At 48.7% G+C, this 26,200-nt stretch overlaps 1 protein-coding gene across 1 annotated transcript in view; it reads left to right on the forward strand.

Annotated features, from left to right (window-relative positions):
• LOC139745763 (uncharacterized) overlaps positions 1-26,200 on the forward strand; it is a 962,044-nt gene that overhangs the window by 498,092 nt on the left and 437,752 nt on the right. The window contains 1 exon segment of the mRNA XM_071656293.1: positions 5,682-6,058. Coding sequence (XP_071512394.1) covers positions 5,682-6,058 — 377 coding nt within the window.

Raw genomic sequence — 26,200 nt, forward strand, 5'->3', positions numbered from 1 at the left:
CACCCCTGTCATATGACTGTATGACACTCGTGTCATATGACTGTATGACACCCCTGTCATATGACTGTATGACACCCCTGTTATATGACTGTATGACACCCCTGTCATATGAATTTGACACCCTTGTTATATGACTGTATGACACTCGTGTCATATGACTGTATGACACCCCTGTCATATGACTGTATGACACCCCTGTCATATGACTATATGACACTCGTGTCATATGACTGTATGACACCCCTGTCATATGACTGTATGACACCCCTGTCATATGACTGTATGACACCCCTGTCATATGACTGTATGACACTCGTGTCATATGACTGTATGACACCCCTGTCATATGACTGTATGACACCCCTGTCATATGACTGTATGACACTCGTGTCATATGACTGTATGACACCCCTGTCATATGACTGTATGACACTCGTGTCATATGACTGTATGACACCCCTGTCATATGACTGTATGACACCCCTGTCATATGACTGTATGACACCCCTGTCATATGACTGTATGACACCCCTGTCATACGCTGGGCCTACGTGTTGTATGGTGGGCCTGGAATGGGGGGGGTAGAAGGGGTGGGGGGGGGTGGTCATGACCGCCGGGTCACGTGATAGGCCTACATGTGGCCCTCGCTCCATTTTCTTTCTCTCTACTTAAGGGTTACCTGCTTCACATTGGCCACTACGACAATGTGGAGTAGTCCTCCACCAGCCACTTGAGGTGGAGTGGGGGGGTGTTGGTGGTTCTTGAGAGACTATGGTAATGGAACGGGAGGAAAGGTTGTGATGGAAGGGGTGATGGGGTGTATATGAATGGGATATGGGGTAGGTCATCATGGGAGGGGGGGGGGTGTGCAAGGAAGTGGGGAGGGGGAGTGTGTGGGGGTGGGGGGTGTTTATGGTTCTTAGGGTGTGTGTGTGGGGTGTGTGTGGGTGTGTGTGGGGAGGGTGTATGTGGAAGTGGGTGTGTGGGGAGGGTGTATGTGGAGGTGGGTGTGTGTGGGTGTGTGGGGAGGGTGTGTGTGGAGGTGGGTGTGTGGGGAGGGTGTATGTGGAGGTGGGTGTGTGTGGGTGTGTGGGGAGGGTGTATGTGGAGGTGGGTGTGTGGGGAGGGTGTATGTGGAGGTGGGTGTGTGTGGGTGTGTGGGGAGGGTGTATGTGGAGGTGGGTGTGGGGTGTATGTGGGTGAGTTTATTGATCATTGAATATACAATGAGTGGAGATGCTGACGCGCTCTCTCTCTCTCTCTCTCTCTCTCTCTCTCTCTCTCTCTCTCTCTCTCTCTCTCTCTCTCTTCCGGGGGCAGGTTTCTACCCGGGATGCCCCACGTCCCCCACTTGTAGTTTCTGTGCCACAACCGCGCCCGAGCCCCCCCCCCCTCCCACTCCTCCACTCACCCCCCATCATCCCCCCCCTAGCCACCCCACCTCAACGACCCCATCCCCCCCCAACGATCCCCCATTCCACCGTCTGTCAACATCATTCATAACCATCCCATTTCCATTCCAGTAATTCGCCCGTTCCTTTACTCCCCCTTCCCTTCCCATCGACGCCCACTCTTCTCCCCAGTTTAGTAGTGGGGGAGAGGTGGAGGGGTGGAGGACTCCATCGTCATCATCCACCCCCACCCCTTCCACAAATGACTTCCCTTCCATTGACTCTCCCATATCTTCCGCCCATCTGTTTTTTTTTCTTTTTTTGTCACCTCTCCTTCCCTTCCAGTCCACAAACTCCCCCTCCCCCTTCCTCTCCCCCCTCCCATCGTCTTCACGTTCCACTGTCGTCAACGTCTTCCCCTTCTCCCCCTCTCCTCCCTCCTCCCTCCCCCTCCTCCTCCCCTCCTCCCTCCCCCTCTCCTCCCTCCCCTTCCCTACTCTCCACTTCACCCCATCTTTATCCGAGCCATCTTTCCACCTGCCGCTCATCTGCCCCCCCCCCTTCCACCCTCCCCTTCCACCTCTAATCCACAAGGTGTTCCATCTGGCCCCCCTCCCTCCCCTTCCACCTCTAATCCACAAGGTGTTCCATCTGGCTCCCCTCCCCCTTCAACCTCTAATCCACAAGGTGTTCCACCTCTTTCCATTCCACCACAGTTCCTCCACCCCAAGCTTCCGTCTCCACAATATGGTCGAATCGTCTCCTCCACCCACAACCCCACCAACCCCCAACCTTTCCCCTCCCACCAACAACAGAAGGGGTTGTAGGGGAGGTCAAAGGTCATTCGTTGCACAGGGTTTAGGGTTGGTAACCGGAGCTGTGAGGTTCGAGAGAGAGAGAGAGAGAGAGAGAGAGAGAGAGAGAGAGAGAGAGAGAGAGAGAGAGAGAGAGACAGAGTTAGAGTTGCTGCGGGTGAGGGGGGGGGGTGAGTGAGTGACCAGGCGGTGGTAAATGAGGTGTGGTGACGGGGGGGGGAGGCAAGGGGAGGGGAGGCGAAGGGGGGGAAGGGGGTGGGTCAACGCTGGACGCTGAAGGGGTTGGGGGTGTGGGGGGGGGGTTGGGGGAGGGGTAAAATTTGTGGACTAATGAGGTAACTCGAGTGTGGTGGTGGTCGCCCCCCCCCCTCCCCTTCTTCCCCCTCCCCCTCTTTTCCCCCCTCCCTCTTCCCCCCCCCCCACCTTACGGGTTATTGCCCCTGGGAACTTTTGGGGACGGGGGAGGAGGGGGGAGGGGGAGGTGACCCCCCCCTGTGGAGAGTGTGTGTGTGTGTGTGTGTGTGTGTGTTGTGGCCACTGGGAGGGAGGGAGGGGGTAAAGGGGGTGGGGGCGGAGGGGGGTAGTTGGTTGGTTGGGGGTTGGTTGGTTGGTTGGTGTGTGGGGGGGGGGGGGGGGGCAGGGAGGGAAACGGCGACTTTCATAGACTGGAAGTGTGGGTTCGATTCTCACAATTACTTGGCGTGATGGGCAGGTACGTGGGTGGGGTGCCCACTGGTGTGGCGCAGGGACCGAACTGAAATGACTGACAGACACATAGACAGACAGACACATAGACAGACAGACACACATAGACAGACAGACAGACACATAGACAGACAGACACATAGACAGACAGACACATAGACAGACAGACAGACACATAGACAGACACACATAGACAGACAGACACATAGACAGACAGACAGAGACACATAGACAGACTGACACATAGACAGACAGACACACATAGACAGACAGACACATAGACAGACAGACACATAGACAGACAGACACATAGACAGACAGACAGACAGCTGAAATAGACAGACACAGATAGATGGACTCTTGTTTTTTTTTTTTTTAAAAAGAATATTGATACTCAAACTTTGAATTCAGGTCAAAGAAAGGGCTTGCAACACCCCACAGTGAACATAGACACGAACAGACAGCTTACAACACAGCTAACAGACGGGTACACAGACAGTGGACTGTGTAGACGGGTGACACACACACACACACACACACACACTGTCCACAGCTGGAATAGACTGCCCTACATTGTCTATCGGAAGGACAGACATCTCAGGACCACAGCCATCACAGACAGACAGACACACGGCTGGCGGAGACAGAGCAACAGACAGACACATAGACAGCAGACACAGCCCCCCTCCCTCCCTCCCTCCCTCCTTCCTTCCCTTCCCTCCTTCCTTCCCTTCCCTCCCCTCCCCTCCCCTCCCCTCCCCTCCCCTCCCTCCTTCCCTCCCCTCCCTCCCTCCCTTCCTCCTTCCCTCCCCTCCCTCCTTCCCTCCCCACAGACGTTCGGAGCCACAGACCCTTGGCTTCTAAGACCCAGAAGTAAATGGAAAATGATATTAAATGCCAAAAAAATGTTTTTTCTTGGTCATGGAAGATGATGGTGGAGAGAAGGAGAAGCGGGTTTCGAAGTGGGGGTCAACCATATGCACTAGAGAGATGGTGAGGGGTTGGTTGCTATTATCGGGGCTTTGTTTACACTCGGAAGGGGCGGGGAGGGAGACTGCCAGGTGGGAGGGAAGGAAGGGAAGGATGGGGGGGGGGGAGGGTGATGTCTCAGAGGCCCTTAGCCATCTGGGCTGCGCGGAAGGGCGTCTGTGCCCCCCCCCCCCCTTCCCCCTGGTGATGACGTCTGGCTAAGCCTTATCCAAAATGACTTCGGTCGTGGATGTGATGTGAGCTGTGCAGGTGAATTGCGTGGATGTGATTGGCCAATCAGAGGCACCGGAAGAGAGGCTGTTTCTATGCTTGTTTGGGTTGTAGTGGTATGTGGAGGAAGGAACTGTATTTCAAGTTTTAAGTATACAGTATACCTTACTTGTTAGTGGACAGCATACTTGTGGGTATATCGCATACTTACGTGTTGGTATATCGTATACTTTCATGTTGGTATATCGTAGACTTAGGTGTTGGTATATCGTATACTTACGTGTTGGTATATCGTATACTTTCATGTTGGTATATCGTATACTTTCATGTTGGTATATCGTATACTTTCGATATATCGTATACTTTCATACTGGTATATCGTATACTTTCGATATATCGTATACTTTCATGTTGGTATATCGTATACTTTCGATATATCGTATACTTTCATGTTGGTATATCGTATACTTTCGATATATCGTATACTTTCATGTTGGTATATCGTATACCCTCTTCTGTCACCGCTGCATCTCGCCGTTCTAATACAGGAGGAGGCACTTGGCCACACTCAGGGAATGTATATAATACATTGATTTAAGTGTCCATTTCCTAGTGGTATTGGTAGAATGAAACGGTGTAAAGTGTAAGTGTAAAGTGAGGGGTGAATATGTTTATTATTGACACACACACACACACACACACACACGATTCGATCCCCCTTCCCCCTGGTTCTTGGGGGGGGGGGGGGGGGTGTTTGGAGGTAGGCCTACGGGCGCGCGGGCCGTTTTCTATTGTTTCTCCCATAAGGTCGATGCCGACATCCGGCCATTACATGGTACAGTTCTGTAGCTGTTGATGTCCTCTCCCTCTCCCTCCTTTGAAATGAAGTGCCTTGCTTAACGTTGGAGAGGTTAGGGGGTCTAAATGGGTTTTATTGATCGACTTGTAACGTAGATGGTTTAATTGGATCCCTTTAATGACGGTCTGAATGTATATATGTATATATATATATATATATATATATATATATATATATATATATAGATAGATAGATAGATAGATAGATAGGTAGATAGATGATTTGCATACTAATAGATATTATTATTATTATTATTATTATATTATTATTATTATTATTATTATTATTATTGTTGTTATTATTGTTATTATTTATGGAGTATAGGAGAATGGTTTACTTTGATATTTATTTTTGATTAGATAACATTATCAGGTGTATTTACTTGGGTCTTAACTTATCTTTATCTTATCTTATCTTTATCTTTATCTTATCTTTATCTTATCTTGATCTTATCCTATCTTTATCTTATCTATCTTATCTTTATCTTATCGTATCATTATCTTATGGTATCTTATCTTTATCTTTATCTTTATCTTATCGTATCTTTATCCTATCGTATCATATCTTTATCTTATCTTATCTTATCTTATCTTTATCTTTATCTTTATCTTATCTTATCTTTATCTTATCGTATCATTATCTTATCGTATCTTATCTTTATCTTATCGTATCTTTATCTTTATCTTATCTTATCTTTATCTTATCTTGCAGGCAGTGAGTGCAGTGATGGTAGGGGACAGGCGGCATCCTCTGCTGGCGCAGATGCCCGCCCACGCCCCAACCCACGCCCCTAGGTCTCACGTGGTGGGCGTGCCCAGCGTGGGCGCACCGGGCGTGGGCGTCAAACTCATGCAAGAACCCGGGTTTGCCGCCCACGACTCCCCTCTGTACGCCGCCCGCGAGGCAAGGTATCGGGAGGAGCCTAGCCGCCCACAGGGCCTGGCCACGCCCTCAGGGCTGAGGTACCCAGGGGCGGGCGTGGGCCTCGTGCCGCCCCTGGGTTACGGCGGGGTCGAAGACGAGGTCAGGAGGCAGAGGGCGCTGTCACCTGGGTCCCAGCACTCAGCTGCTGCTACGTTCTTTGCAAGGTAAGGTACACTGGGGGGGTTAGGGGGGTTGGGGGGGTTGATGTCAGAGGTGGGGGTGCGGGGGAGGGAGAGGGGGAGGGGTGATATCGGAAGGGGAGGGGACAACCTTTGGGGGGGTGGGGGTAGGGTGACATCAGAGGATGGGTGGAGGAGGTGATGTCAAAGGGGGGTAACATCAGAGTGGGGGTTGGAGATGGTGATGTCAGAGATAAAAGGAGGTCATGACATCAGAGGGGGGTTGAAGTGGGGGTGTGACATCAGAGGATGGGTGGAGGAGGTGATGTCAAAGTGGGGTAACATCAGAGTGGGGGTTGGAGGTGGTGATGTCAGAGATAAAAGGGGGGTGACCTCAGAGGGGGGTTGAAAAGTGGGGGGGGGACATCAGAGGGTTGGTGGAGGAGGTGATGTCAAAGGGGGGTAACATCAGAGTGGGGGTTGGAGATGGTGATGTCAGAGATAAAAGGAGGTCATGACATCAGAGGGGGGTTGAAGTGGGGGTGACATCAGAGGGTTGGTGGAGGAGGTGATGTCAAAGGGGGGTGACATCAGAGTGGGGATTGGAGGAGGTGATGTCAAGCTGATGTCAGATACGAGTGTTCAGGAAGGGTTAAGTCATATTTAATAATGGCACAGCTTCATTAAGGGTCATGGGTCGTCACCTGGGGAGACGACCCTCTTAACAACCTCTTCATAAACCCTAATTGCCTGTTGTTGTTACTGGAGGTCAGCGGTGATTTGACCTCAAATGAGTTAAGGTATTTGGGTTGTATTACTGCTCGTTTGGCCGTAGGTCGCTTGCGTCCTTGTGTCTCTAATGAACTTGTTCAGGTAAAGGGGTTGTAGGAGGAGACAGTCGTGGGTTACAGGTAGGGTCAGATGTGGGTTATAGGAGGGGTCAGATATGGGTTATAGGAGAGGTCAGATGTGGGTTACAGGTGGGGTCAGATGTGGGTTATAGGAGAGGTCAGATGTGGGTTACAGGTGGGGTCAGATGTGGGTTATAGGAGAGGTCAGATGTGGGTTATAGGAGAGGTCAGATGTGGGCCATCAAGTGTGTTGAGGAAGTGGCCAAGAGACCGTGTGTGTGTGTGTATGTGTGTGTGTCTTTAAGCCCAGGAGTCAACACAGATAGGGGGCCAATATGAGGTGGGAGGCAGGGAGAGGGAGTGAGGGAGTGAGAGAGGGAGTGTACAGGTGCATCATGGGTCTCTCTCACACCATAGCCAGCATCTCCCTGGACGTCTGGATTGCTTGCATGAACGATGCTTTATATATATATATATATATATATATATATATATATGTACACACACCCGAGCCTAAGTCTGGTAGCCAGTTTATCGACCAACTCCTTGGGGAAGGATGAACAGCTGAGTTGACTGTGAACCGACTGCCGCAACCAGGATTCGAACACCTTGAACTCGGATGCATCACGGTCAGCAGTGCTAAAAACCACTACACACCACAGAGGTCTGAATTTAACATTCTAAAGTTTGTTAATATCTGTTGTCTCTCCTCTATACAAGGCATCTTGATCTTAATCCTTGAGAGTACAAGATAGGCTGAGGAACAATGAGGTGGTGTCAAGTTAGTGGACGAAGCGGTTGTGAGGGAAGTGTACTCGTTAGCTTGTGGCTACACCACACCATGTGGGGGTTACAGGAAGGAGGGTGTGGTGGTTGTGGTGTTGTGAGGCCAGACCACAGCACATGGTGTTGGAGGGCGTGGGTTGGGGTAGGGGTTGGAGGTATGGCGGTTTGGTGGTGGTGGTGGTGGGCGGCATCTCGCGCCGCCCACCAACACCCACTACCACCCCTCCTCCTCCTCCCCCACCACCCCTCCACCTACCCCTCCACCACAGTATGTGTTTACATGAGTCTGTCTGTGTTTCCCGCTGTTTACATCAGGGTGGATGGGTGGGTTCCTTCCTTCCCCGAATCTTCCCCCTCTCTCTCTCTCGCTGCCTCCACCACCACACCACCACCACCACCATCTCCAACACCACTACCATCTCCACCATCACAAGAGGACTTTAAGGTTGTGAGCTTCTTGTGCTTGGATGAGGCAAACGTCTTAACCGAAAGGCATTTCCTTTGAGCATCTAGATTGCTCCATTTTCTTGCACGCGTTTTCTCCTTCGCGTTTGATGGGTCTCCGCTACCCTTTGAGCCGTCTTTTACCTTCGTTTATCTCTTCTTTTCACGTCCTTACCTTTGTTTTTTTCCCTTTTACAAAAGGGGTATGGCCTTTGGGAAAAATTGTTTTTTGTCCTTCCCATTATATGTCCTTGCATTAATTTGTTTAACCTTCGGTTTTGTTTACTGTTTTTCATGTAACGTCCGCGATTTTCCCGGGTATAGCCACAGGTCCGGGTGTATTCATTCTTTTTTCTGCCCTTTCCAGGTTACTGGCCCTAGAATAAAGGGTTTGTTTGATTGGGGGTTTTTTTCCCTCTGCTTCCTCCCATACTCTCCCATTTTTTTTCCCCGTTTCCCTTTTCTGTCTCTCATACCTGGTCATTGCCCTTCGGTCTGTGTTATCGTTATTATTTCCCAATCTGTCGGTCATGGTAAGGTTCTCTCCCCCTTGTTTGGTTAGGGTAAGGATGAAGGGGGTTGGTGGGTTTTTACTGGCCCTTTTTTCCCTACTTCTTTTTTTTTTTCCCCCCTCCTAATTATTCCAAATTTTCCCTTTCATTTGTGACCTTTTCCCTTTAATTAAGGGTTTGTGGAGAGTGGGGGGAGGGTGGTTTTATGAAGGCTGACAAAGGGGGGGGAGTTGTGGGGGGGGGGAAAAGAATAAGCAGGAGTATTTTCCCCCTTAGAAAAATTCCCCCTTGGGCAATTTTAAAAAAAAAATTAAAAAAAAAAAATAAAAAACGGGGGGAAAAAAAGAACAAAAAGGGGAAACCACCCCACCCTAAGCGTGGCTGTTCCTTGCTGTATGCGCAGCAGACCATGCTGTCCACGCCACTCACACCGCTGCTCTGGCCAGCTGATGTAACAGAGCGATGTGTCGTGTGTGTGTGTGTGTGTGTGTGTGTGTGTGTGTATGTGTGTGTGTGTGTGTGTGTGTGTGTGTGTGTGTCTATGTTTACCTACGCTAAATAGGATGGCATATCCCCGCGGTGATATTGGCCATCAGCGCGCTTGGGCCAATCCCAATCCCATTCCCAATCCCAGGCCCCTGGCTTACACACACACACACCCCCCCCCTCCCTCTCTTCCCCCCCCGGTCTGCTTGTGGGACGACATTCATCATCACCCCCCTCCCTTCCCCCTTCCCCCCTTCCCCTCCCCCATCCCTCTCCCCCCTCCCCCTTCCCCTCCCCCCTTCCCCCTCCCCCCTCCCCCTTCCCCCTCCCCAGTTATTGTCGGGGTTGCGACTGTCCCTTACACCCTGTGGGGGGGGTTGGGGAGGGGGGTGGGGGGTTTCGGTGGGTGGAGGCCTGAGACAGACTCTCTCTCTCTCTCTCTCTCTCTCTCTCTCTCTCTCTCTCTCTCTCTCTCTCTCTCTCTCTCACGACCAGGGTTCCTCTTTGTCTATGTGAACAACCCCCATCATTATCTCTCCCATCCTCCTTCTCCTCCAAAAGAAGGGAGGATGAACAGTTGGTATTCACTGTGGGAAAAGTTTTTTTTTTCCCTGGACCGAGACTCGACCCAGGGCCCCCTCCTTCTGTTTCACATGACGCTACTGACCACCACACCACTTAGACTCCACTGTGTGTGCAAACTAAAATTGGAACCTGTAAGGGAATTTACTGCACTACATATAACGTATTCAGAAACGCTCCTATACTATAAGATGCGTTCCTAAGTTTTACTTAAGACTTGAGACTATAAATCAAGATGAACTCCAGGTTTTAGAATGCATTCTCCGCTATACAAGCGGCTCTAACGTCTGGGTGTATATGTCTCCCGCTTGCGTTTTGCCAATTGGCTTCGGTATTTTTATGTAATTGTCGAGGGTGTCGAACACGGGACAGTTGGCCGGATGGGCCCCCTTCCCCCGAGCCATAGTGTGGGGTGGGAAAGGGGTGGTGTGTGTGGGGGGGAAGGGCTTGAAAAGGGAGCCTACACATTTGGGTGAATGAGGTGGGGCTAATGGGGGAGGGGGTTGGGTCCTTCTCACTGTACTGGTGGTGAGATGAAGTGTATGGTGAAAGGGGGGGGGGGCCTATATCGTATTGTATGGGTGGGGAAAGGGGTTGATTATTTTTAAAGGAATGGTGTGGTATGTGCACCTTTTCCATATGTGAGTAATGGGATGTGTGTGTGTGTGTGTGTGTGTGTGTGTGTGTGTGTGTGTGTGTGGGAGGGGAAAGTGGTTAGTGTATTGGGGGATTAGAGATAATGTATTGTCTCTTCCTAACCCATTCGTTGATAAGTACTGTAGGGGGGGGAGGACACCTGTTGTGTAGTGGGGACTATAATGATGATTGATCCACCCCTTTTTCACCTGTTATTGTATGGGAATGAATGTAATGGAGTGAGAATTATAGAGGTGGCAGGGTTTTTTTTTTTTCTCCCCTTGCTTCCTCCTTCCTCTATTCATGTTGTGATGTAAGGGGAAAGTATGTTTTGTGTTGTGATGTAAGGGGAGAGTATGTGTTGTGGGACATTATGATGACAGATCCCTTCGTCTGCCCCTCCCCCCCACAACCACACCCTCTTTGCTCCAACAAACATGGATTGGTAAGGGGATGATGATGGAGGGGCGAGAGTGTTATTGTAGTAGGGAAATACAGTAATGACTGATCCTCGACACACACACACACACACACCCAGCCCATACATCAGTTGACAGTTTGTGATGTAGGGGGGGAGAAGAGAGGAGGAGAGACAGAGGGAGCTCCCGCGCATGTTGTGGGTTAAAAGGACAGTAATAGTAATTACGGGTAGTCTACCCACTACATCACGAGATGTAGTGGTGTTTAACGAAGGGGGGAGACACACGGGGTGGTACCCACTACATCACGAGATGTAGTGGTGTTTAACGAAGGGGGGGAGACACACGGGGTGGTACCCACTACATCACGAGATGTAGTGGTGTTGAACGAAGGGGGGAGAGACACGGGGTGGTGATAGATGTATCCCCGCACCCCTCACACACCCCCACAGAGATAACCAGGGTTTATAGTAGTGGGTGTACGTAGAGGTTTGTTAAATAAGAGGAACGTTTACAAATGTATTGACCTCACACAACATAGAGGGCGTCTGGGTTTATTGTAAGGGAAGACAAATATGTGATCACGTCTCACCTTCCCACATCAGTAAGGGAAAGAATATTTATTTCAACACCTTTTTGTCCAATTTCAGTAAGTCAATCCCACAGTATAGTTGACGAGATCCCGTGCAACGGCGTCCAAATGAACGCGAGCGTTCTGAGCCATCTGTCTAACGCCATGTAAGATATGAAAGACACCGTTCAATTTACTTTAAAGAAAAAAAGGAAAATTTCCTATTAAAGACAATTTAAATTTCTGGATTTTTAAAAGAAAAAAATTATGAATGGGTGGTAGTTTTTTTTTATATACACGCCGGTTAAGAAAAAGAAAATATCAGAAATAGATAGAACTTAGGATAAAAAAAATCTTGATTTTTAATTTTTATTCTGTGATTTTTTTTTAATATTTTCTGGTAATGGTGGACAAGTGTGAATGTATTTGATGATTCTTGGCGCTATGAAATCCTTTTGCTGAGGGAGCCAGAGACGCCATTTAATGACAAACACGTTGAAGGCATTTAAAAAAAAAAAAAAACGAGACGCTGGGGATTTAAAAGGAACATTACCTTAACAGAAACCATCCCACAAACACTGGAGAGAAAAAAAAAAAGAGAAATGCAATATATATATTTCGAACCTTCTGGTCTTAAGGCATAGAGGCGATATTACCTTGCACACCGCCGACCACTCTGAACATCAAAGGCATTTTTTTTTTTTTTAAAGGTTGTAACTTTAGAAGAAAAAAAAAAGGCCTTAAGACTCGCATCTCTGGGCCATTTATTGTTGTATTCGTAATTACTCGGCCTTTGTGTGTGTGTGTGTGTGTGTGTGTGTGTGTGTGTGGGTTGCGGGGCCCGGATCAAACAGACTGGTGGAACACTGTGTATCACAGGGACATGGCGGGGTGTGTGGTTGGTGACTGTGAATGTATACGTTTGGCGGTAGAAAATGGGAGGCGAGTCCTGACGCGTGAGTGTTTGGAGTGTGTGTGTTGTGTGTGTGTGTGTGTGTGTGTGTTGGGAGGTAAAGTAAGTCTCGTGGGGGGGGGGAAGAAGGGGGGGTGAAGGAGGTGGGGGGGGGCGGTCTTCAAAGAAACTAAAGCATCAAAGAACCATTTTTGCTAATAGCTTCCCTCTCCTCCCCCCCTCCCGCCCCTCCCTCCCTCCCCTCCCTCCACACACCGTGGAGGGAGGGGAGGAGGGAGGGGGCGCTGGGGTTGGGGGGGGTGGGGGGGCCAAGCCTAACTGTTTACACACCTTGTTGACACTTGTTTGTTTACGTCTTTACAGGCGGAGTTACTTCACTGTGTGTGTGTGTGTGTGTGTGTGTGTGTGTGTGTGTCTGCAAGCACAGCGCTACCACCTGGGGGGGAGCATTGGAGTACCACCACCACTGCCACCACTTTGTGTGGCTAAATTCCACCACCTGCCATCAGAACACGACCAGCTGGTATCAGAACACGACCAGCTGGTGTCAGAACACGACCACCTGGTGTATATATATATATATATATATATATATATATATATATATATATATATATACCCTAGCCTGAGCCAGGTACTCATTTTATCGTCCAACACTCATACTCTAGGTTTGGATGAACAGCTAGGTTGACTGTGGGCCGACTGCCGCCATCAGGATTCGAACCTACACTCTAGGTTTGGATGAACAGCTAGGTTGACTGTGGGCCGACTGCCGCAACCAGGATTCGAACCTACACCCTCGACCCGAGGCGACCCGCGAATATACATCACAATAACACTTTATACACATAGTATCTTTAGATACTGAATAATTATCTTTAGATATTGTGTCCTTAAAGTATCTCTTTCTTATCAGTCACGAAAATTGGCATATCTTGGTTGGGATTGAAAATTCAACCCACTGAGGAACTTCATGTTTTAGTGAATTACTTTTTGGGAGGATGAGAGATGGTTCTGTAGTAACTACTAAATGAGCTGTTTAGCTGTTCTGATCACTGGCTGGGTGTTTAGACAAAGGCCTTCCCTTTTAATGGCCTCATTAGTAAGAGACCTAATCACCTCGTTGGATGTCAACTCTCGAATCTTAACGATGCTGCTTAGAATTGCCACTGAACCCTCAGGATCGAGATTACCCGTTAAGTGATTACATAGATATGTATCTTAACTGCCTATTAACCTGGCCAGAAAGTCATTTACACTCCTTGTTTACCATCTGTTTGCAACTGGCAGTTAACGCGTTGGGTTCATTCTGCTTTTCGAGCAGTGCTGAAAAGTGTGACTTCCATTGGTTCCAACTTTACAACTGGCAGTTGGAGCAGCGGTAACGACCCTATTGGCGAGGGAGGTGGGTCGATTGAGAGAGAGAGAGAGAGAGAGAGAGAGAGAGAGAGAGAGAGAGAGAGAGAGAGAGGATGTGTGTGTGTGTGTGTGTGTGTGTAACACCCTTCGGGCAGAAATCGCTTGATTAAGGATACTGTTTCTTTTCTCTCTTTGCCGAGAGAGAGAGAGAGAGAGAGAGAGAGAGAGAGAGAGAGAGAAGAGAGAGAGAGAGAGAGAGAGAGAGAGAGTTCTGATCTCTTAAACATTACAAAAAGACTCGAAAGTACCCAGTTACCCTCAGTTTTTTATTTTCTTCAAGCACAACACCTTCCTCTTGACTTATTGCCACTATCTCTCGTCCATTTCCCAATCACACGCACTCCTTCCCTCCAAAGACAGCCCATACCTTATTTTTTTTTCACTTTCATTCTGTATTGAGCTTTCAGTAGCCTTGAATTAAAGTAGTAATTACTTCCAGCATGCACAAACCACCACATGGAAACCATGAAATTTGAATCCCTCCCCCCCCCCCCCGCCACAACACTTGGGGTCATAAAGTGCTATACTTGATGCCCCTCTCACACTTAGCACCGATAAGGGTGTTTCCCATGGTAAAATGAGTAGTTTGAGACTCTTATTGTTTAGTTCGTTATGACAAGGATGGTTGAATGGAACAAGGCCATTGTAAGATTGTTAGCCAGAGTTGAAACGTAGTTCACCGGGAAACGTTTGTGTGTGTGTGTGTGTGTGTGTGTGTGTGTGTGTGTCGCGCTGGCACCATTGATGAATGGTTGTCTGTGTGATTACATATCCATCCTGAGTTAAGGGTTACCAGACACGACAATGGGTAATGGGCAAATGAAACGTTTTAAGGAGCGGAAGGAAAGAGAAGAAAAAAAAACGTTTCGGGTCAGCATTAACAAACGTTATCGGTAAGAGCCAAACGTTGCTGGGATAGTGTAGATGACAGAACTGATAAAACCCGACCTTTCGTTTAGTTGTGAGTCTACCGCCCGCGCCGCCCGCCCGCCCGCGCCGCCCGCCCACCCGCCCGCGCCGCCCGCCCACCCGCCCGCGCCGCCCGCCCACCCGCGCCGCCCAAACTACCCATTTTTTTTTGGCCTCGCCACCCAAAGCCACCCACTCTTTGCCACCCACAACCCGCATGCATCAAGCACGCGCCTGCGCGCCACGAAGTCGTATATTTAACCCATGACCCATCGTGGTCTTCTGGTCCCCCCACCCCTCCCACCCCCCCTCCTCCACCCCTATTTGTTTACATCCACGTTCCATATTGTCATCGCCGCCCCGAGGGGGGGCGGGGGGGGGGGGGCGTACCCATGGGCGTGGCCCTGTCCCCCCCCCCTCGGAAGGGTGGGGGGGGGGTCATAACCCAGGTTCATCCACGACGGTCGAGTTTCGCACGGTGTGGCTGTCGGCAATCGACCTTGTAGGAGAGGGTGTGGTTTGGCATCTTCATCCCACCGCGATGTTTGGTGGCGCCATCAGAGGTTCTACGTGTCTTCAGATGGTTCAGCCGTAAGGCCGAGGTCTTAGTGATCATAGGGCCGAATGTCGACCACAACGGGGGTATGTGGTGTAGCATGTTCTTGCATCTGATCACTCTCCACCTTCTTCTATATGAATTTTTTTTTTTTTTGGGTGGGTGGGTGGGTGGGTGTGAATGGGCGGCCGTGGGCGTAAGAGGCCACCAGTAAGGGAATCATAAGATGGACATCAAATGGTGGTTTTAAGCTAAGGCCATGGAACAAGGTGATTATGGACGAGAGGTCATTGAAGTCGTTAGTGAGTTGCGAGTCCATTATGGTCTGTGTTGGTCCGGTAGTCCACGAGTAATTACTTTCTCGTCTTCCCCTCACCCCCCACCACATCCACTCCTTCAACTCCATCGCCACCATATCTCCATCATATTTCCCTTGCCCTCCAACTCCATCGCCACCATATCTCCATCATATTTCCCTTGCCCTCTACCTATATCACATGTTTACCCAAATGGCGTCCTAGCTTCGTCTCTTCGATGTATATCAACTGACTGTTATATTTCTCTCTTGTGTCTCCCCTGATGATGTGATTATGACACGAAAGTGCACTTGGGAACTTATCGTGTTTCATTTTCCCCGAGAACTCATAGGAATATATATATATATATATATATATATATATATATATATATATATATATATATATATATATATGTATATATATATATATCCTCCCTTCCTTGCACTTACATACTACACCCCCCCTCGTGAGCACCCCCTTCCCCCCTGTCCCATAGATGAATATGATAAATTTAACTTTCCAAATCGAGGTGTGTTGTTTTATGGGGGGAGTGGGTGGTTTTTAAGGGGCGATGCTTGTATGGGGGGATGGGGGGGTGTTGGTTTAAGGGGATGGTTGCTTGTAGTCTTAACTAATAGATTTTGGGATCGTATTTCCATAACTCCAATTAACTCCAATTATGTATCCATCGTGTTCTATATAGACCAGATAGATGGATAGAATAGATGGATAGACAGGAGCGGGTGAATAGATAGGGGGGGGTAGGTAACTGTCCAAGACGACTGTCCATAAAGATATTCGTTGCTACAGGGGGAGTGGACGGGTAGACGGGTGTTGTGGCCCGTCTGTTCGACAGTCGGGTAGGATTAATGGCGTATCCCACCCTGGGGATCCATCATGGCCGCCCCCGGGATCCATGTCCTTGTGTTGACCCTGTCCTGCATCCTGACACACACACGTGTGTGTGTGTGTGTGTGTGTGTGTGTGTGTCGGTGTGTGTGTGTGTGTCGGTGTGTGTGTTTGTGTGTGTGTGTGTGTGTGTATGTGTGTGTGTGTGTGTGTGTCGGTGTGTGTGTTTGTGTCTGTGTGTGTTTGTGTCTGTGTGTGTCTGTGTGTGTGTCTGTGTGTGTGTGTGTCTGTGTGTGTGTGTGTGTGTATGTGTGTCTGTGTATGTGTGTCTGTGTGTGTGTCTGTGTGTGTGTCTGTGTCTGTGTGTATATGTGTGTGTGTGTGTGTGTGTGTGTGTCTTTGTATGTGTGTGTGTGTGTGTCTTTGTATGTGTGTGTGTGTGTCTGTGTGTCTTTGTATGTGTGTGTGTGTCTGTGTGTGTGTGTGTGTGTGTGTGTGTGTGTGTGTGTGTGTGTGTTATGGTGCGTAAAGTAGATGTCAACACACAGTCATAGGTCTTAATGACGTATGTATGTATGTATGGAGTTGTACACATAGCTGGGTTTATGTGCTGCGTTTTCCTTTAAAGAACATGGGAAGACGTCATGCCTTCGCTTCTGGACTTCCCATTTTCTGATCGGTTCGAGATTTAAGATTTTTTTTTTTTTTTTGCGGTATTTCATAAGGCCGTGAGCACGACGGTATACGACCCTTGAGCACGACGGTACGACCCTTGAGCACGACGGTACACGACCCTTGAGCACGACGGTACGACCCTTGAGCACGACGGTACGACCCTTGAGCACGACGGTACGACCCTTGCGTAAGATGGCATGATTTTATATCATTCTGTAGGAACTTTCGTGATGATATATATGAAAAGCGAAGTTAACTTATATGTATATATATATATATATATATATATATATATATATATATATATATATATATATATATATATATATATTCTTTTCTTTCTTTCATACTATTCCCCATTTCCCGCGTTAGCGAGGTAGCGTTAAAAACAGAGGATTGGGCGTTTGAGGGAATATCCTCACCTGGCCCCCTTCTCTGTTCCTTCTTTTGGAAAATAAAAAAAAAAAACGAGAGAGGAGGATTTCCAGCCCCCCGCTCCCTCCCCTTTTAGTCGCCTTCTACGACACGCAGGGTATACGTGGGAAGTATTCTTTCTCCCCTATCCCCAGGGATAATATATATATGTATATATATATATATATATATATATATATATATATATATATATATATATATAGAGAGAGAGAGAGAGAGAGAGAGAGAGAGAGAGAGAGAGAAATAATCTTATATGGAAATGAATTCTCGGCTTTTATGTAAAATCTTTTCATTATGCATTTAGAAAAAAAAAAACGAAAAAAAGAAAAATAGAATTTGACAAAAAATGCGATTCAATTTAGAAGAAATAAATGAAAGTTGATGAATGAGGAGGTCGAGATGGGGTTATATGAGGAGATGGGTCATGCATGAGATGGGTCATGCATGGGGAGTTGATGGGTCATGGAGTTGATGGGTCATGCATAGGGAGTTGATGGGTCATGCATGGGGAGTTGATGGGTCATGGAGTTGATGGGTCATGCATGGGGAGTTGATGGGTCATGCATGGAGAGTTGATGGGTCATGCATGGGGAGTTGATGGGTCATGGAGTTGATGGGTCATGCATGGAGAGTTGATGGGTCATGCATGGGAGTTGATGGGTCATGCATGGGGAGTTGATGGGTCATGGAGTTGATGGGTCATGCATGGGGAGTTGATGGGTCATGGAGTTGATGGGTCATGCATGAGGAATTATGAGTTTGACTGACTGTTACAATGGTTGCCATGCACAGGAATTAATTCAATAGATCGTAATATTATCTATTACGAACCTCATCTCTCTCTCCATGACCTAGGCCTCGTGTGTGTGTGTGTGTACGTGTGTGTGTGTGTGTGTGTGTGTGTGTACGTGTGTGTGTGTGTGTGTGTGTACGTGTGTGTGTACGTGTGTGTGTACGTGTGTGTGTACGTGTGTGTGTGTGTGTGTATGTGTGTGTGTGTGTGTGTATGTGTGTGTGTGTGTACGTGTGTGTGTACGTGTGTGTGTACGTGTGTGTGTACGTGTGTGTGTGTGTGTGTGTACGTGTGTATGTGTGTGTGTGTGTAACTCTCTCCCTGCAACACACAAATAGTTATCACTACCCATTCCTTCCACCTCTCTATCCCCCATTTCCTTCCACCGCTCGGTCCCCCCCCCCCCCTCCCTCCCTTTCCACTCCCCTTCCACACCCACACTTCCTCCTTTCCCATCACTTGGCCAGGATTCTCATTTTGTCGTTTTCTGTTCCATCTCTCACTTGTCACCACCCCCCCCCCCCCTCGTTACGCATCTGTTCCACTCCTATCTCGCTTTGTTTCTTCCCCTCCCTCTCCACCCCCCCCCCCCCCCGCGTCGCCCGTTCCATCTCTCTCTCTCTCTCTCTCTCTCTCTCTCTCTCCTTTTTTTTATTTATAACAGAATTTTCCCCATTTTATTCCTTCTATCCTTTTCCTCTTCCACTCTCTCCCTTCCTCTCTCCCTCCTTCCCCCTCTCCCCCCCCCTGCCCATCTTATCCAGCCCCCGGAGCTGGCCTCCCTCCCTCCTCCCCTCCCCCCCCCGGGGGGGGGGGGATGCAGACATACCCAGAGGGCGTCTGGCGTCGTGTGATGGGTAGCTGGCTTAATGGCCGGGACCAAATGGGGGGGGGGGGGGCTCACAGAGGTGCCCCTTGCCTCCCCACCCCTACCTCCCCCTCCCCTCCCTCCCTCCCCTCCCCCCCCACCCGACCGTCTGTCTGGTGGTTAGCCTGCTGGCCCATGCTACCCCCCCCCCCTTCCTACCTCCCATATTCACCCCCCCCCGGCTCTCCCCTTCCCCACTCTCCTCCTCCCCTCTCCCCTTCTCCCACCCATCTCCCCTCTCCCCGGCACTGCGCACGGTGCACGCTATCCGCACCTAGGGAGAGAGAGAGAGAGAGAGAGAGAGAGAGAGAGAGAGAGAGAGAGAGAGAGAGAGAGAGAGAGAGATGGGTTTGCTCTAAAGGGGAGGGGGAAGGGGAGAGGTGGGGTGGGGGGGTAGGGCTGGCTAGGATAAGGGGCGAGACAGTGCCACGCCACAGGTCGCATCTTCAGCCCCTGAGGTGATGGTGGGGGGGGGGGGGGAAGGGCTTTGGTATCGGCTGTAAAGGCGAGATTCGCCTGATGGTTGGGTGCCGGATACCCGTTTTCTATGTGTCGTGTTTTTTTGGGTGGTTGTGGTTGTGGTTGGCAAGGCGGGCGTGTGTGTGGTGGTTGGCATTGGTTGTAAGTTGATGTGATCGGGGGGGGGGGGGGGTAGGAGGAGGAGGAAGGGGGGTGGGGTATATATGGCTAGCTCCCGCAGCCGGTTTTCTATGCATATCGCCGCTTGCGGCGCCCTGGGATTGGTCAACGACGAGACATTTCGTCTTGTTTAAGGGAAAACTGCGGTTGTGGTTGGTGGTGTGTGTGTGGGGGGGGGGGTTTATGTTCCTACAACCCGAGATAGAATGGGTTGTAAGGTGTGTTGTGGAAAGCTGGTGTGAGATAGTCATAGAAAACGGAAGTGGGGTCTGGCCTCGTGAAGTGTTATTGCTCAGGTGTGGTAGAGGGTGTGGTATGGCTTTGCTAATGGACCATCTGGGTGTGGTGAGAGACTGTGGCTAATTTGCATACTATGGTCATCTCCACTGGCCCCTCCCTCCACTTGTCCATTACTCCACATCTATGTATTTTTTCCCCCTCTGTTCATCATCGTTGTTCTCTGATTGTTCTTGTGTTCTCGGTGTTCTTCTGTGAACAGAAATTCACGTTTTCCATTTTTTTTTCCCATTGGGTTATCCACTTTTCAGTTATGTACCACCGCCATGTTTATTATGTACATTATCCTCATTATTCTTATCTCGCTTTTCTCGCTCCTTATCTTATCTTATCTTCTTGGTCCGTGAGCTGGGCGTGTCCCCCCCCCCCCCCACACAACACAGCGTGGCCAGCGAATTCCCCCCTCGCCTCCTGTATTATAACGGGGGGGTTGGGCAAGGAACCAACCCGCTGTAGCGTTTTCTGATACGTTCGATTAACGATAATGTATTCATACAGTTTGATGGTCAGGTCTGATAAATGATAAAGTGGTTATGATGCACGTGTGTGTGTCTGTGTGTTTACTGGTGACATGGTATGGTACACACACACACACACACACACACACACACACACACACACACCCCAATTTATCGCTTGCTGTACTCCCTTCATCGCGTCCACTGCAGGCCTAGGTGTTCATCCGGGTAAGACGTCCTCGCCTCTCTCTCTCTCTCTCTCTCTCTCTCTCTCTCTCTCTCACTCTCTCTCTCTCTCTCCACAGGAGGAGGCCCTGTCTCTGACCCTCCTCAACCTCCCCTCCCTCCCTTCCCCTCCTTCCCTCCTTCCCCTCCTTCCCTCCTTCCCCCTCCCTCTCCCCTCCCCCTTCCTCCTGTATCATAATTCTCAGCCTTAAAGGGATTGGACGTAATGCTCTTGATTTATAGGATGGTTCGCTTAGCGCCATAACAGCGTCGTTGGTCCTGGCCCAGCGTGTGGGTGTTGTGTGTGTGGGTGGTGTGTGTTTGTTGTGGGTGGGTGTTGGGTTGGTGGTGTGTGTGTGTGTTGGGTTGGTGGTGTGTGTGTGTGTTGGGTTGGTGGTGTGTGTGTGTGTTGGGTTGGTGGTTTGTGTGTGTGTGTTGGGTTGGTGGTGGGGGTTGGGTGGGTGGTGTGTGTGGGTGTTGGGTTGGTGGTTTGTGTGTGTGTGTTGGGTTGGTGGTTTGTGTGTGTGTTGGGTGGGTGGTGTGTGTGTGTGTTGGGTTGGTGGTGTGTGTGGGTGTTGGGTGGGTGGTGTGTGTGTGTGTTGGGTTGGTGGTTTGTGTGTGTGTTGGGTGGGTGGTGTGTGTGTGGGTGTTGGGTTGGTGGTGTGTGTGGGTGTTGGGTGGGTGGTGTGTGTGTGTGTTGGGTTGGTGGTTTGTGTGTGTGTGTTGGGTTGGTGGTTTGTGTGTGTGTTGGGTGGGTGGTGTGTGTGTGTGTTGGGTTGGTGGTGTGTGTGGGTGTTGGGTGGGTGGTGTGTGTGGGTGTTGGGTGGGTGGTGTGTGTGGGTGTTGGGTGGTGGGTGTTGTGGGTGTGTTGTGGGTGGGTGTTGTGTCTGGGTGGGTGTTGGGTGGGTGGTGTGTGTGTGTGTGTTGTGTGTGGATGTGTTGTGTGTGGGTGTTGGGTGGTGGGTGTTGTGGGTGTGTTGTGGGTGGGTGTTGTGTCTGGGTGGGTGTTGGGTGGGTGGTGTGTGTGTGTGTGTTGTGTGTGGATGTGTTGTGTGTGGGTGTTGTGTGGGTGTGTTGTGTGTGTGTTGTGTGTGGTGTGTGTTGTGTGGGTGTGTTGTGTGTGTGCGTGTGTGTGTGAGTGTGTATGAGAGAGAGAGAGAGAGAGAGAGAGAGAGAGAGAGAGAGAGAGAGAGAGAGAGAGAGAGAGAGAGAGTTTTTTTGCTTTTGTTTCTTGGCTATTTTCTTTTAGTCTCACCACCCATGTTCTTCGTGGTTACTCACAAACGTATCCATCTATCCATTTTCTTTAGTGGATGTCCCCATGAACCATTTTCATCCACCCGGTATCATCCACCTGGCATCCCTTTTCTCCACATAGTCCCACGTCTATTCCCTACAATCCGTTTTCTTCATTGGTAGAAAATGACGCGCGGGCTGTTGCAGGAGAAATTGAAGTGACGTAACAAGTGATTAATCTTAATGACTGTGAGATTATAATGTGAGGGTGTTGTTTACAAGTGATTTAGGGTAATTAGGCGTTAATTTGCCCTAATGAGTATGCCGAGGTCGGCCTTGTGTTAATACGTAATTTGTTAACGTCTTGGCCCATTTTGTGGTGTGGGTTAACATAGTCTTGCTCTCGTGTGGTAGTTAGCGAGGGAGGACACGTGTGGTGGTGGTGGTGTTGTTGGGCAGTTAGGTGCTCTACGGGGTTATGGAAGTGGGAGTTGTTTTGATTACATTACGGAAGTGGTTAGGATAACTTGTGATTACATGTGATTACTTGTGTACTTGTAATTGTGATTACTTGTGATTACTTATTGTAATTACTTATGATTACTTTAAATTTTGATGACTAGTAATTATTCATTACCTGTAATTACTTATGATTACTTTTGTTGATTACAGTTGGGTTAGATTATCCGGGGGCCGGTGGACGCACAGGATTGGTTTAGCGAAGTCCAGACGCGGTTACCAACTATCTAGTCCCCCCCCCACCTAATTACTGTGTGCTGTGCTACGCGTCGGTTTGAATGGCCGGAGGACGCACGGATCCTCACAGCGAAAGGGCACTCGTTCGCGAGAGAGAGAGAGAGAGAGAGAGAGAGAGAGAGAGAGAGAGAGAGAGAGAGGCGTAAAAAAAAAAACTTCGGTACAAAATGGAGAGTGATTTTCGTTAAAGCCGGAGCTCCGTTTTCTCTGTCAGCGAACACTCCACTTCATTAGCCAATCAGAGTCGTCCAATCGATTGCCCTTCCACCCCCCCATTTTCTTTTTTTTTTGTGGGAGGGGGAGGAGGTGAAGAGGGTGATTACCATCACTAACTCATGCATTTTTTAGCGTTAATTAAGCATTTCTTTCCTATATTCTCCCCCCCCCCTGTAACGTGTCAACCCAACCCCCCCAAACCCCTCCCCCCCACACACTCCCCCCCCCACACTCCAATATTGTGGTCTCCCCCCCACCCCCCACCCCGAGCCCTCCTTTTAGCGATTACATAACGATAGATCGACCCTCGATAGATGGGCCTCGTGTCTACGTCAAGTAAAGCCGAGAGGAATGGCGAGTGATACGCAGACAACCCACACCCCATTTTCTCTCATAAACCCCTGCATATATATATGTAATTTCTTGCTCTGTGTAATTAACACTGTAATGATCATTAGATCACCTGTGTAAGTAATTAACACTTCATGATAATTACTCTTATCGCATTACACATTTGACGTGCGAATGACCCCCAAAAACATTTTTTTTTTTCTCTCCTTTTTTCAAAAGGCTTCGTCCAAATAGAAAACGTGCGGAGTAATTAGGCGGTTGCCTGGCCTTCCTACCTACCTACGTGGGACTCGAGGCTGGAGTTGAATTCGGTATTAATGGCTGGTTCTCGAGTGTCTGCCTTCGTGGACAAAGGGATATATTATTGGTCGTGTTGTAAACCCTTAATGAATGTGTTCGTGTGTGTGTGTGTGTGTGTGTGTGTGTGTGTGTGTCTGTCTGTCTGTCTGTCTGTCGATCTCTGTGTGTGTGTGTGTGTGTGTGTGTGTGTGTGTGTGTGTGTGTGTGTGTGTGTCTATGTCTGTGTGTATGTCTGTATTTATCTGTCTTTGTGTGTGTGTGTGTGTGTGTGTGTGTCTATGTCTGTGTGTATGTCTGTATTTATCTGTCTTTGTGTGTGTGTGTGTGTGTGTGTGTGTGTGTGTGTCTATGTCTGTGTGTATGTCTGTATTTATCTGTCTTTGTGTGTGTGTGCTAGTGTGTGTGTGTGTGTGTGTGTGTGTGTGGTAATTTTGAGGGGTAAAGGGGGTTAAGAAAAACTTATTTTTTCTAAATTACTTGACTAAAAAAGAAAGGTTTTTGTAACTATAATTAGTTTATTAAGAAGGAATAGATTCTTACGTAATGATTGGTCACGTAAGACGGAACTATTTTGGGGGGGTAAGAATATTGACATGGGTTTTGATCAGGGGTTCACCGATCTTTGGGTGAATATAATCTCATTTTGGATATTCATTGGGTGTGTCGGGGGACGCCAAGACCCAGTGGATCAGAAAACGGGTTGAAAATGACAGCAACACGTAATTAGAAAACGAGATGAGACGTGGTGAGAAACGGATTTTTATGCATGTGTTTTCTTCTTAGCTTCGTCCGTTCGAGTCAAGTGGCAGAAACGGACGAAGAACTACCTCGTTTCCTATCATCATCTCGTTATCTGCCACGTATAATGCACGAGGAAAGTTAGTTTTTGTAAGAGCAGTTTAGCCCCACAATGTTTCCACGTGGATTTTCCCCGTGACAACACGTTTTCCCCCCGTATACCACATCGCCCCGAATAGTTCTATCCCGTGCACGCCTAGTAACGCAGTCTTTCTCTCTCTCTCTCACTTCATCCTTCCATCTCTTTCAGTCTCGCTCCCTGGAGTCTCTCTTCCCTCCTCCTATCCATATGTCCAGACCAATTATGCACACCTTGTGCACTTGTCTCAATTGAATGGTGCTCATAACTCCTTTTCTCTTATAGTTTTATCTGATCATTATCTTGTGGAGGCGAAGGTGAAGATTTGCAGAGGTTTTCTGACGAGGGAAACATTCTGGGTGAAAAGAGTTTGGTGAGAGTGAGTGAGTTTGGATAAGACATGTGTAAAAGAAAAAGGTGAGTTAATGAAGTGAGGGGAGTGGATGGGTGTGTAAGTTTGAATGGAGTGAAGTGTTTTGAGATCCATGGAAGTGAACATTGCAGCAAATGGAACCATGGAAGTGGAAGTTAGTCATAGGGTGGTTAAAGGGGCGAAGGTTCTGGGAGCACTGAAGAATGTGTGGAAAGAGAGGTCAGTATCTGGGAGGGAGGAAATGGTTGTTTGATGGTAGAGCCAACAATATTGTGTGGATGCGAGGCATGGCCGATAGATGAAGTTGTGCGTCACATGATTACTGTGCGTAGCCGTTGGCAACTCATTGGTGGGCCGTTTTGATAACTGTTTCTTTCCTTGCACCTCAAAGTTTTGGAATTCTATTTATTCATGTCTCTTGTCAGTACCTCTAACCTGGCACATTTCAAAAGACATTTTTCACTTCCTCCAAATTTCGTAAATGCTTTTCCTCCTTTCTTCTTTCTTCCCTTTCATTAACTTCTTTATATTTCAATTAGAGCCAGGTCTTGATGTGGAATTTTGTACGTTACTGGAGCCTCCAACTTAAAAGAAGAATTAGAACGATGTTGCATACCGGGGTCGACGTGCTGTCAGTGGATTGAACCAGGGGCATGTGAAGCGTCTGGGGTAAACCATGGAAAGTTCTGTGGGGCCTGGATGTGGAAGAGGGAGCTGTGGTTTCGGTGCATTACACATGACAGCTGGAGACTGTGTGTGAGAACGAATGTCGGCTATCTTCGTCTGTTCTTGCGCTACATCGCTATCGCAGGAAACTGCGATCAAGTATGGGGAAGAAATATATGTGTGTGTGTGTGTGTGTGTTGAGAGAGAGAGAGAGAGAGAGAGAGAGAGAGAGAGAGAGAGAGAGAGAGAGAGAGAGAGTGTGTGTGTGTCGGTGTTCTTTGACTCAGCCGGAGAACAAGATGAACAAAAGGCCGTAAACAAGACGATGAGGACCGAGACAATAGAACATTGTGAACATGGCGGTGACACGAGAGAAAGTGAACAAATCAGTGAGGCTGATGAACAAGACGTGTTCACCAAAAGGTCGTCGCGAAGATGTGAACAATTTGATCATGTAGAGACGGAGAGGAATGAAGAAGTCAATATATACACACGATCACTTAGACGAATACAAAGGTAGATGTGAACAGGTTATCCCCCTGACGTGAACAAGAGAGAGAGAGAGAGAGAGAGAGAGAGAGAGAGAGAGAGAGAGAGAGAGAGAGAGAGAGAGACGAACATTCCACCTTGAATTGATGGCCTGCTTGTCCTCGCACCTTGGGGCTGGAGGGATTCGAACCCTGGCGATTGTTATGCTGGTGGCGGAGGACCTCTTCATAGGGATTGTGGGGGGGATGGAAGGATTGTATTGGATCATGTTAGGAATTTCGCTTCATCTACCAGGCATTTA

Source organism: Panulirus ornatus, chromosome 62 (assembly GCF_036320965.1).
Source record: "Panulirus ornatus isolate Po-2019 chromosome 62, ASM3632096v1, whole genome shotgun sequence".
Classification (NCBI taxonomy): domain Eukaryota; kingdom Metazoa; phylum Arthropoda; class Malacostraca; order Decapoda; family Palinuridae; genus Panulirus; species Panulirus ornatus.